This window comes from Corythoichthys intestinalis, chromosome 8, assembly GCF_030265065.1.
Source record: "Corythoichthys intestinalis isolate RoL2023-P3 chromosome 8, ASM3026506v1, whole genome shotgun sequence".
Lineage (NCBI taxonomy): Eukaryota > Metazoa > Chordata > Actinopteri > Syngnathiformes > Syngnathidae > Corythoichthys > Corythoichthys intestinalis.
The window spans coordinates 27,358,856-27,371,871 of record NC_080402.1 but is presented as its reverse complement, the minus strand read 5'-3'; the positions used below and the strand labels follow the sequence as shown (position 1 = coordinate 27,371,871).

The 13,016-nt window shown below is 40.6% G+C and overlaps 1 protein-coding gene across 27 annotated transcripts in view; it reads right to left on the bottom strand.

Annotated features, from left to right (window-relative positions):
- LOC130920019 (receptor-type tyrosine-protein phosphatase delta-like) overlaps positions 1-13,016 on the bottom strand; it is a 401,349-nt gene that overhangs the window by 11,210 nt on the left and 377,123 nt on the right. For all 27 annotated transcript variants that reach the window (XM_057842767.1, XM_057842771.1, XM_057842776.1 and 24 more), the window contains 2 exons: positions 10,843-10,962; positions 6,749-6,903 (listed from right to left, as the gene is read on the bottom strand). In XM_057842767.1, the coding sequence (XP_057698750.1) occupies positions 6,749-6,903; positions 10,843-10,962 (275 nt within the window). The remainder of the gene's footprint in view (positions 1-6,748; positions 6,904-10,842; positions 10,963-13,016) is intronic.

Below are 13,016 nucleotides of genomic sequence, written 5' to 3'. Positions count from 1 at the left end.
GTTGGATGGGATTGATAATAAAACTCCAATGACAGACAACAATAAAGAGCAGTAATTCAATTACTGTATTTCCTGGTGTTTTGAACACAAGAGGTAAGTAATTTAAGTGCAAAACTTTCAACGTAAACATCTTACAAACAAAAAATATTAATTATATGCAGCAGCTCTAGAAAAAAAGAATTAAACCTGCAATGTTATCATAAATAAATAATAAATTATGCTTTACCACTGGTATAATTGGGGGAATACAAATATGGCATTTTAGACAGACGGGTCAATAATCATTACTTTAACCTTAAACATAGCAAAGTCTTTCACTTACGCCTGTGTTTCCACATTTTTTACTCATCACTGTCCATATCTTTTTTGTAGAGCAGATTTTTTCTTGAGAAAGAGCAACTAATCCATATGTTCATGTTTAAGTAGACTGCGTTTCGTGGAGAAAAAAAAAAATCTCCAGAAGGTCGTGCTGCCCTTTCCACCATTGCAGTGGGTTATTTTTCAGGGTTAAAACTCACGATCTCTGTACTGATCCTCCCTTCACACTAGCTCTGTTCCATGCGAACAGATCTGGTTGCCTTCCTCACTTCAAAGTCCGACTTTTGTTTTCCTGGGTGTGTTGAAAATCAATCGCTGTACAAACTGTGCTCAAACTGTCCATTGTTTTAGCATGTTGCTTCGTTGCCACTACTAGTTTCGTTTTGGGCCGTGAAGAAAACGCTACGGAGCGTGCGTTGCAGTGGTTTTGTTAGCTCTCGCGTTGTTATGACACGCCCGTGACGATCGGGTAATGACGGCGACTAGTAGCGGTTCTTCTGAGGCAACCACGACCGTGAGTTGTGCTTGTCCATATTATATCATGCGTGCGGTCTCAATCTAAGTGCGCTGTGTGGTGAGTGACACAAGCGCAGCATGTGAAGTAAAAGCTAAATTATTATCCTATTAAGCAATGCATTGAACTAGGCATTAGAAGCCGATTCTTGTGCTCGCGATAGCCGAATTCTATCTCTACTATCGGTTCATTGAATATTTAATGGGTAATTACTGTCGAATGGTAACTTTACTATCGATACAGCTGTCTCTCTCGCCTGTAAAACCGGATATCCGGTCGTATTGGTTTATCATTCTCAAGCTTACTTTTTATATGTTTAAAAATTTCACCTATATAAGAGTGTAATGGTATACAAACTTTAACTTTTAACTGCTGTGAGAAAAAAGCCATTTTCCTGTTGTACTGAACCGTGACTTGTGTGTATCGTCACACCCATAATATATATAGCGATATTTGTCAATATGTAGGTGGGGCTTGAATCTCTTCCCTCTTCTATCTTTACTCTAATTGTTTTGATTAAAAAAAAAAAAACAACTCATACACGGTTTATGGATACGTCATTCAAGAAAAGTTTAGGGAAAGTGACTTTTTTTGGTAATATAAAACAAAAACAAATTATTATATTGTAGCATCTATAAAGACAAGGGTTCGTTTGAAATTGAACGATTCTGGTTCTGATTCCGATTCCACGTTTCGATTCCGGTTCCGAACGATTCTCGATTGCGATTCTTTTAAGAGGCAGGGTCAAAGAAAAAAAAAAATGCAGGGTAAAAAAAAATTGCATAGTTTATATTAAAGTCTTAACTTCACGATGATTCTTTAAATTAAATGAACTTCTCACAGGGCTAAATTTAACTTGTATATAAATATCAGTCTTTGAACTCGAGCAATTTTTTTCCGCTCGGCGGTCAGGGCATTGAAACAAGGAATCGAAATTTAAAAATTCGAACGATTCCGGGAGCATCGGAGTGTTAGAACCGGTTCCGATTGATGCTCGATGCCCAACCCTAATCAGGACAACGCCAACTTGGTGATGATAATGCATACTGAACAGGAAAAGAGTCCATAATTTTCAGTTAATTGTACCCACCTGAATGCCACAAACTGTATGTAAAAAGTTTCCTGAGCGTTTAACATGACGCTCGCCACGCTACATGCTAATGCTAGCGAGAATGTGAATGCTATGCTAACGTTCCAAGCCAACTAGCATCGCGTTTGCAACGGCGTCACATCCCGCTTCTCCTCCTTCCCTTTCCCGCTCTGCTCTCTCCGTGTCTCTGAGACATTTCTCGCAACATTCAACCAACGTAGTAACGCATAGTAATGCACGCCTCATGCCTTTACGTCCGCAGTAATGGTCATGGTGTTGCAAAGATGGGAAAATAATTAATTAGATTATTCACTACTGAAAAAAATAATGCCGTTAGTAACGCTGTTATACGCTAACGCCGTTATTTACAACACTGTGTATTTCTCATCCTCATCGAGTCCTGCCTCACAGTCTCAAACTTAAGCATTTGATTCTCTTAAGACTCAGATGACTTGACTTGAGGTGACTTAAGTCGCCAATTTTAAGACTTGGACCTTGACTTGGTATTCACATCATTATTTATAAAACCAACAGTCTACGATTGTTTGGTAATTGTCATTGCCAATATTAGGTTCAAGGGCATAGGTTTGGTTTCAACATTGGTAGGGACGATGCAACAGCATAACCTGCATTTACACCTTTTGCTGGGTACGGGACATTAATATGACCAAACAGATTATTGAACGGGGGTCAGGGCCACATTTCTCATGAATATGAACCTAATTACTTGATAGGTGAAATCATCAAAGCAAAATAAATCTGTATTGACTTATACTACCTTTTATGTGTATTGGCTCACGTGATACAATGTTCGATTGAAACCTTTGTTTTCAAAAGCTACTACAGAATTATGCACTTTAAAAAATTTCAAGTGCAAGTCCTTTATTAGAAAAAATAAACGGGGAGCCATCCAAGAATGAGTCCCCTTTTGGGGGACACTGGAGAATTCCTAGACTCAAACTAAAGTATTGTAATATAAAAGTGATTTGGGAAAAAAATCATGAAAAAAAAATCAGATATCCAAGGACAGATCTACATCCGAGGCATCCAAAGTACTCTTATTAAATTCTGATGTGTGATTTCATTTCACCTTTTTCTATATGTCATTTCATGTTCATCTAGTGTCCCTCTGAAGTGGACCCATTCTTGGGACTTCCACTCAGAAGCCACGGCGTTGCATAACGGTAATACACATAATGCAAACAATGATCCAAATGAGGGTCGGCCAGCTGGACTTTGTTGTTCCTTGTGGAGGATGGCCTGACTGCAGTAGTATTGCAGGTTATCAAGTTCACACAGATTAATGCTATGCAAACTCTGATGCGGGTCGGACATTTAGGCTAGATTCACTGCAGGTCTTAATGCACGAATCCTATTTTTTCGTGTTTTTCCGACTCGAGTGAGGCATTAACTTGACAGTCTAAATGGGACAAGTCGTATGGAAGTGCACCATTTCAAATCCAATCTGGGTCACTTTCGTATGTGGTCTAAATCCGATCTGGGCCACATTTCCCAGAATGTGGCGGCGGTCTAACTGTCAAGTCTCCCAAATCAGAAATTATGCAGCAATTATGTCAGCAAAGCGCGAGAGCAGCATACAAGACAGCAGTGATGTAGCTGTTCATTAACGTTAATGCCTAGCTTTTACTAAGCAAGAGGCGGGATTGGCCACAGTCATAAAAAATACAATGAAGAAAAGGATAAGCCTGATAATGCTCAGTTTCTTATTGTGTGCCAAATGAGCAATATTTCAGTATTGCTTACATGGCCGAGTCGGGGCAAACTGACCCACACACGTAAGGCTTATGTGTGCGTCATGCACGAACAGTGCGTAGTTATTTGTTTTAATGCTTCTGCGCATGCGGGTCAGTTTCCTCAACGCGTGTCCGACTGCGAATTAGTGCGCATGCGTAATGTTTGAACGGGCTCAATGAACAAAGGCAGTCTGAACGGGCACGCCCAAAAAACGGCTATGAAAAAAATTGGAATTGTGCATTAAGACCTGCAGTATGCACTTAGCCTTAGTAGAAAAATTAGTGGTGACTCCCCCACCTCTACAAAACTGATGTATTTTTACATTACTTACAGTGGCTTGTGCTCGTCGAAAAAAAAGCTTTATCTATCCCTCCGCTTCGAAGGGGGTGGAGGAGGCGGCACGTTGTATTTCTGTCGGTGAGGTTGTGTGAGTGTGTGTCTGTGTGGCGGGAGGAGGGGGGCGGGGAGTCAAGTCATCAGCCAATCAAACGTGCGTTTGAGGGGAAAAAATAGACTGGCACATTCAGCAAGTCAAAAGGAATAAATTTAAGTCTGAACATAATGAAAATAATTCACCTAATAATGGTAGGGTCTATTCTATCCCCGCAATATATGGGAAGACAATAAAAATTACCCATATAACCAGGGGTGCACATAATTTTTTTGCCCAGGTTCTCAGAGGAGGACCTGGAGATGTGACTTGGTCCTCATTCAGCTTGAGAGCCGACCCGCCTGATGCGATAAATTTATGACAAGCTTTACTGAGAGCCAATTAACTTTAATTAATTATATTAACAATTAATGCTTGATTAACATCAACTGGCACAACAAAATTGCCATTACTTTGAAGTGAAATGTAAAGAAATAAAAAGCACCATTTCAAAATAAAGGGCATTATGCGGCTCCCACATTAACTCCAAGCCTTTTTAAAAGTGGGATGTCCTCCTCATAAGACCTCATTGAACGAGCATGTTTAGCTTTGTAAAATGCGAGCAAAAACACGTTTGTCAGTGCATGTCGCTGTTCATTACCTTTATTCCGCCCTATTCCGCCACTTGTCCATAGGGCGAGTGGGGTCCTGTTTGACATCGATAGTTTGCTTAATTCCCACATGCTCTCTGTTGTTTTCGTGCTTTTCAAAGTTTGGATGGCTGAAATTCTTTGACCCTACATAAAATGCGCTGCTCTTATCGGCGACATTGGGATTCTCACGGCACATTTTGTACCGCATTTCCGTGCGAGCGTCATTTGCTTCTAGCCATGATACCTCCTGTGGCCACTTTTCAGCAAAAGTCCTTTTTTTCGGTAGCTCCGGTGACGTCTCTGTCGTCTGTCTGTCTTTAGACGGGGGTGGGGGAATACGGAAGTAATTACTCAGTGTGGCCTGCCTCTTCGACATTTTGAGAAGTTATTTTCTCGTGTCCGCCGCAAATACAGTGGTCAGCCATTGGTACGCAAAAGCGTATGGAAGCCGTTGAGGGCCAGCGCATTTATCTACGTCCAGTACGCATGCGCGCATGCGGACCACTTATGTGCACCCCTGCATATAACTGAACTCATTGTATAATGCAAATAAGGTGGCTTAAAAGTTGGTGAGGTCAATTTGACCATCCTGAAAAGTTGGTCGTGGTATGTCCCTACTGTCCCTATGCAAACCTATGCCCTTGATTAGGTTTCTTGTAAATGTCTTGCTTGAGTGGAGTTTTGGCTCTCCTCTGTTTTTGTATTGGGGTATGTTAAGTTTCTATATGGAGAGAGATTTCAAGAGATATGAATATGACTGCATATAAAAAATGCTGTACAGCAAAATGCCTAGCATGGTCTCAAAACATGCGATCAAGAAACATTTGTGCATAAAAATTGATATAAGCCACGAGTCATCACCAGCATTAGGAATACGTGCTCTTCTATTTAAGAGCAATTTAAATAAGAAATCCTTTAAATTACTACATATTTCTGCTTTGCCGGTACCAAATTAGTCAAATATCCTTAGCAAGCAGGTTCCCGCCAGTGAAGGAAAACCTCTTTAAATAGCAGAATGAATATTGGGGTGTTAGATTGACTGCAGTGGAATGAGATTTCGGCCCATTGTTTGATACTCAGGCTGCTTGATATGTTAAGGCACATTCTGACGGAGCCTTTGCGAGATAATTAAATTTGCCTGCTAATCCTGAGAGATACTCTATCTGAATGCAAGAAAAGATTAGGAGTAGCTTCTCCGCCGACAACCTTTTCAACCTATTCTCGCCTCGACTGCCCTCCCTCTTCATTTTCCCCTAAGTACCTTTCACACACTCTGCCATCAGCCTCCGATTTCTCTGCACCTTTCCTCTTCTTTAATTCACCACTTTCATTCGCTGTGTCCACGGTTTGACCTCGCCTTTTTCCCCTCACTCCCTCCGCTACTCTCATTCTGCTCATATCTCATCATTTAACTTCCCAGTCCCTCCCTAACTCTTCCTCTCAATCATTGTCTCGATCCCCCTTTTTCCCCTCTGCATCTCACCGCACTAATTCTTCCTCTCGGGAGCCTCTGGCCCAAATTCCCTCAGCAACCTTCGATTGCCTTCCCATCCCGGTTACTGCAAATAACAGCCTCCTTTCAGCTCTCGCTAATAACAAGTCTTCCAAAAAAATCTCTCGCTGCCTGCTCTGACAGTATTTGAATATAAACTTCTGAACCCAGACCTGCTCGAGTGGTCAGCGGTAAATGCTGCTTATGCAAAATAAGGTCAGCAAACAGGCAGCTTTGAGTAGAGGAAGGTTAGCGAGGGATGAACGCATAGGTTTACGTAACAGCAGGTCCAATTGTGGTTTGGTTGGAGAACCATTAGTGTTCACAATAGGATTGGACTGGATTTATAAAATGAGGCTGTGGAGTGAAGAAGAACCACCACTATGGTTAATTATACACTCTGCCTGCCAATTTAATTAGCCTGCTTTGTGTTCAGTTTGCAGGCGAATCCAGATGAGTAATCCCATATATCTTGGTAAAACCCCGACAAGAATTTTTGGGCACTGTGAATTAAAAGTGAAAAATGAATCGTAAAATGGGACAAAGCGTCACTCACCTGCAGTGAACGATCATAGGTCCTGCATCGGCAGGGTTGCAGGCCTTGACCCTTCGTAAGAAGGCCAAGAATGGAGTGGGGTGCTCGGGTACCCCGTGGTCTGGCCAGGCTGTGAATTGGAAGTGACGAACCTCACGCTTCTCATTGGAGCCACTCTGGAAAGACAATGCCACAAAGTTAGGCTAGTATTGGTAATTAGCATGGACTAATGTGATGTTAAAACAACATAATTGGCTTGTAAAAGGCTGCACAGTGCTGTTGTGGGTAGAACATCTGCCACATAATGGAGAGATTTTGGCATCGTAAAAGGGTACACATTGTCCAGTCAGCGGTGACCTATCTTTCAAAGTAGGTCAGTAGTTCCATGTTCTGTCACTTTTAATTCACACAGCAGAACCCAGCAGAACACATTGGTTGATTAATACGTACTGAATTATAGGGGGAGCATTAATAGCAGTTGGATGGTGTGTGTGAGTCCAAATAAAGTACTACTCGGATGCTGGTGGTAATGTTCAAGGTAATGAATTTAAAAAGTGGCATGGCTTGTGTGCAATGGGAAGTGTAAGAATTATTAGGTACAACTCGACAGAGGTAATATCAGAGCACTGTGAAAAATCCTTATACTGTATCTATACAGTGATCCGTCGCTATTTGGCGCCCTCTGTCCATTGCAGATTTTTTTTTCCAATTAAAAAAAAAAAAAAAATACACATGAGCTGTCCCGAGCTGATCAGTAGTCTCACTCTCCCTCCCTCCCTCCCTTCCTGCCTTTCCCTGCTCTTTGTTGGCCTGGCAGTGAATGCACTGGAGTTGCTTATTAAAGTTAACAATGATTGACAGACGTTGATGTTTGAGCTTGCCAGAGAAGCGAACTTCAAAGTGCCGCATGAGTCAATCATTGTTTAACTTGTTAAAAGTTGCTGTGGCAACTCATTTTGTGTAAGTGAGCAGCTTGAGCGGATTTGAGTGGCCTCACTCAATGAAGCAATTAATAAAGACAAGCATTTTTCTGCTTTAATCTTGTTAAAAAAATAATTTGGTAGAACAGTAACATGTTTAAAACTTTTTTAAAAACATTTTTTAAAAATTATACTTTGGGGGAAAAAAAGTGAAAAAACATGTCTTATATATTTATACGGTGATTAAAAAAATGTGCCAAACCCATTGCAGTATATTAAAAAAAAAAAAAAAAAGGAATTGTATATAACTTTAAGTTTTCATTTCATGCTTTACAAGTGCTCAATGTGACCACCATCAGTGGCACAGACAAAGTCAAGCCGGTAGAAAAATTCCTCCCAAATGCGCTTCGGGATATCCTCATCCACTGCGCTGATTTTTTTTTTGGGAGTGCAAATAAACAAGTGATTTTCCGACAAAGACAAATTGAAATTGACACCTAGTTAAACTAGGATAATTCCTGTATCAAATGACCGGTAATTCAGTCTATTTCAATGATTTTAAAACATTCTTTTTGAATCACCCTGTATATATACTGTATATACATATGGCAGAAAACACAGACAAGGCTGAAAAAGCAGTTTCTGTTCTTGCACCCCTCCTTAAAATAAATTGCTGTATTTTAAGCCAAAACAACTGTTGCGTTTGATAGAACAATATGTCTCTATGCTGCAATAGCAGATTCATGGCGTATTAAGCCCCCGAACTATTTTTAATTTGTCCGTCTTACCCTGGAAACCCCTGTTTACAGATGTTGCACAGCTGCTTTTGTTTCAACCCAGCCATATAACGAAGGTTGTTCTGCCTTTGGCGATCTGTGTTAAATTCTATTATTGACTTTCTTGTATTGAAATGCATGCCTTTTAGTTGGTGGCGCTTTCACGGCCAAGTGGGGGCGCACTCGCGCTTGTTTGCGCGAAGAAGAGCGCTTGCACGCGAAGAAGAGCGCTCACGCCAGAAGAAGACAGGCAGCTACAAAACATCTAGCAAGTGGGCGAGTTAGAGAGAGAAAAATACAGCCGCGAACCTACGTTCATTGCTGGTGCTTGTAAGATACCTCTACAGAGGCAACGCCTGTATGTATAATTTTTTCTGTTGTTGTGTATTTTCCACTCGCAATTGGAGATTTGGAGACAGTTGTGCAGTTGTTTGAAGGATGCTAATGCTAGCGAACTCATGCTAACCATTTGTGTTATTGTTGTATTGGAAGCTAATTATCATTTATTTATGATGATGCGGGCATGTTTGTTATTGGGGACGAAGTTGATTTGTATTATTTCTATTTTTTAGTTTCACTCTTCAAGTGATGGTGTTATAAAGACGGCCAAATAAAGTCAACAAATTACACGGACGTCTAGCATCGTCATTTAAGAGTTTAGCTCGCTGTATAGCCAGGGCCGAGCCGTAGCGTCCTGGTGAGGACAGTACAAAGGTAATTCATTATATTGATTATTCAAAATGTCTGTCATTCTTAGCTTAAAATCATTAATTGATGTCTCTCGTTTTAAAAAAAAGAAAACGACTTTAAAAAATTATTCACTCACATTTTAAACTTTTAAACAAATTACGTCACAATAAAAAAATGGCGTCTCTAAAAAAGCCACGGATATCTAACTTATAACTATAGCTTTTAATTGTATTTTTTTTTTGTTACAGTCGCATTTTCTCCGATATGTTAGATGATAAATAATCGATCCAAAAAAAGAAAAAAAAAAGAAAAAAAAGACATTTAAAAGGATAAATGTATGAAAAAGAAAATCTCGACCACTCCTTGATGTCTGCGATTTCTGCATCACGACCTATTATCATGTTTCACACATAAAATCCCCCAAAAATCCAGCGGTGTCCATTCACAGCTGTGTCTTGACACTTGATGATACATGCTACATGGAGTTTTTGGATCGAAACGCGATAATTTCTCGTTAAAGTCATGGTGTCCTTAATTCTGCTCTGTCATGTTCTCACCTCCAGATAGGGTTTCGCTGTTTATTTATTTATTTTTTTTTAAATGCCCTCCTGTTCAAAATTTTTCTTCTCCCAGAAAATTGAGATTTTAAGCTTTCCAATGATGTATCACACGTGCATATCGAACAATTTTGAAAGTTAGCCAAATTGAGGGTCTCAGAGTGGAACTTCAAGTCACCTGAGTGTTTTCCGCCGTATATACCTGTATATACAGAGCGAATGAACGTTTGTCCATTCGAAACCAGAGCATTCACAGTCACTCTTTCCGATTTCGGGGCATTTACAGGTCACTTTCTGTTCATTTTAGGGCATTTACACGTCACTTCCTTTTGAGTTTAAGTCACTGCCTAGTCATTTACTGCATAAAATGCCCCAAAATCAACATGAAGTGACTGAAAATCAACAGGTAATGACCTGAAATTGCCCCAAATTACCTCATTGCCTGGCATTGGCTGCCACTGACAGCCATAGAAGTGGAAGGGGCTCATTTGAAGAGGGAAGGGTTCATTCACTGCCAAGCTCCCAGTTCAAATGGATTAGACGTGTACAAGCGATAAACTTACAGCAGAAGGATGAAGATAGCTTGTTTTTCTGTTTTTAAGTTGTTCTGTAGAATATCCTAGAAATATTTCCTGACTAATGTATCGATAATCATCGTTATCGTGAGCTTTGTATCGCAAATCATATCGTACCGTGAGGTACCAAGAGGTTCTCGCTCCTAATGTACAGCACCAATCTTATTTTTGCAGCCAATAAAGTGCCCGGAGCCCGTGTTTCTCTTGTTATCAGTGGTTAGGTTTAACAATATTACTATAAGCAATCATAAACAATAGGGCCACTGGGCCATTTTAATTAAGATCATTAACAATAATGAGGGTGTCAATTAAACCCTTACCCGCCAATATTCTATTCTTTTCTGCCTAAAAAAAATTAATGACCTCTACTATTGATCATGAAGATGATTTCAAAAATGAAAATGTCACAAATGCAGGATTCTTTGCCACAAATAGAAAGATATAAAGCTCTCGTTGGGTGAGTGACATAATTAACTACACGTGCATGTAGCTGTAGCTGTGTATGTACAGTCACGTGGCTGCAAGCAGCATAAATATTTGAAAGGATCAATACACACTGGTAAACTGTGTTGCGGTTGACTGCACTTGTCGTGTTACCTTGTAAAGCGCAAAGGTCCTGACAGAGTATGTGGCCAGCTCCACTGTGTCCAGCAGAGTGACCTGAATCAGGCCGTAGGTTTCTGTGCCTCGTGTTGGCCAGTACTGATCACACTTTACCTAAAACGGAAGACAGACAATACTGTGAGACATTAAGTTCTTGCCTTGTAAGACAGAGGTGCATGAGCACAGTGTGTTCTAGGTAAAAAAAGAAAAGGAAAAAAAAGAAAGAAAGAAAGAAAGGGGTGGAGGGATTAAAACAGATCAGTGCGACTTTGCAAAATTCAGATAGAGGTGTTGGAATAAAACTGCGCTTATTGAGGCAAAACAGTGTGTGAAAGAGGTTTTAGCATGTGTGAGGAGTGATAGCGTTTGCGAACGTGTGTGATCCTGCACAAGTAGGTGTCTGATACTCTTAAACTGTGCATCAGGAGGCTTCCATACATTTGGCAAGTACCACAAAGCTGGAAAAGTCAAGGGAGTATCGCCTGACTTGATGCAGGCCTAAGGCTCCAACCTCACAAATCCTCAAAAGACGACATGGCGTGCCTCACCACCCTAAACACCTTGAAATTCCCCCGCATCACACGACCGTACTTGTAGTTCTTCAGCTCAGCCTCATAGACCACAAGAGACGGAGCTACCCCAGTGGCGTGGGAGGGGCGTCCTAGAGCCTTGGCAGAATCAGGCCAAAGCAAACCCTGCTCACTGATCCCTCTGGTCCTCACATCAAAGACAGAACGCAGCTCGGCTCAGCTCGTTCTGCATTCCTCTGCTCCAGACTGAGGATTAAGCATTTTGGCCCGGGACATTCGGGCTGTAATTACAGCTTTTCCACAGTGTTCCCACCAGACCTTAAGACACTATCAGGACAAGAACGGTCTTCCACTGTGGGAGGTGGTTGGAAACCACCCTTAAGTACTCAACATATAGGAAGACAGCACGTCTTGTTTGAAGGCTATACTGTACTTTGTCATAAGAGCCACAGAGCTGCGCAATATCACAAATCGCCAAAACGATAGTGTGAGAGAATTTTGTTCATGCTTAAAACACAACCATTATACATTATATTTTGTATGCTTTTGTTATGCTTGCATGAGAACATTGTAGTATAGAGTGCCATCGTTAATCTGTTTGAGTGTGCCTTCCCATGGCCTTGACGAAAGTAGACTGTATCACCGTATGCCCAAATATTGACTGTTAGTTCCTATGTTTTTCAATATGCCCTGAATGAATACAAGGGAGGGCTGTGGTTTCTTATCATCGTTCTAGCCGGGACCGGTGTTCAAGGTCTCAGCTCAAAGATGTTTTTGTATGGAAAAATACCCAGGTTTGTGAGATGATGAGTTTCGTTTCTTAGTAAGTTTCGTTTCGCGGTGGGCTTCTGCACCGCCCTTTCAACAGTATAAATGTCAAGCCTCTATTGTACTTCTTCGTACTTTCTGCGTACAGCTCCTGGCTGGGTCACATTGGTTTGTACCCGAGAGCTCTTGTTCATAAAGCCTTCGAAGAAAAGCAATCCATAGTTGGGGTCGTATTCATTTCTCTAATGGAGCTATCGAGGTAACACTTGTCTTGGAGTTCAAAGTTGAATTTCCCTGACAGATAATATCATTGGAACAGTGTTGTTTTCATCAACGATGACAGAATCGAAAGTATTTTGTCAACGAACATTTTTTTCATGACGATGACGTCACGATGACGCGCTGAAAACGTGTCTTGGGCAGTGTTGTTAATCTTACTTTAAAAAAGTAATTAATTACAGTTACAAATTCCTTCTCCCAATAAGTAATTGAGTTAGTAACTCAGTTACCTGAATGTAAGAGTAATTAGTTACTTGGCAAAGTAACGTGCTACTTTTCATGTTTTTTTCCCCCCCATTCAAAAAAACATAGGTCACACTATGTCACCAAATCAGTTCAAAGGATTTGTGGGACAATTAGTCTAAGCCCAATTCTTTACCCTAAACTTAACTAGACACAGCGATATTGTGGATATTGCGATAATTACATAGCAGCCTTTGCCATGTTTGGAAGTCATTTAATGTTGGGAATCACCTGTTAAAGTTGTTGAAATTGCTCCCTTTATTGCATTAGTTCCCTTCTGTCTACTTTCGACATGTGAAAGTTTTAAAACTGTTTCATCATTTAAAGATAGATTCAGTCAAGATTTTG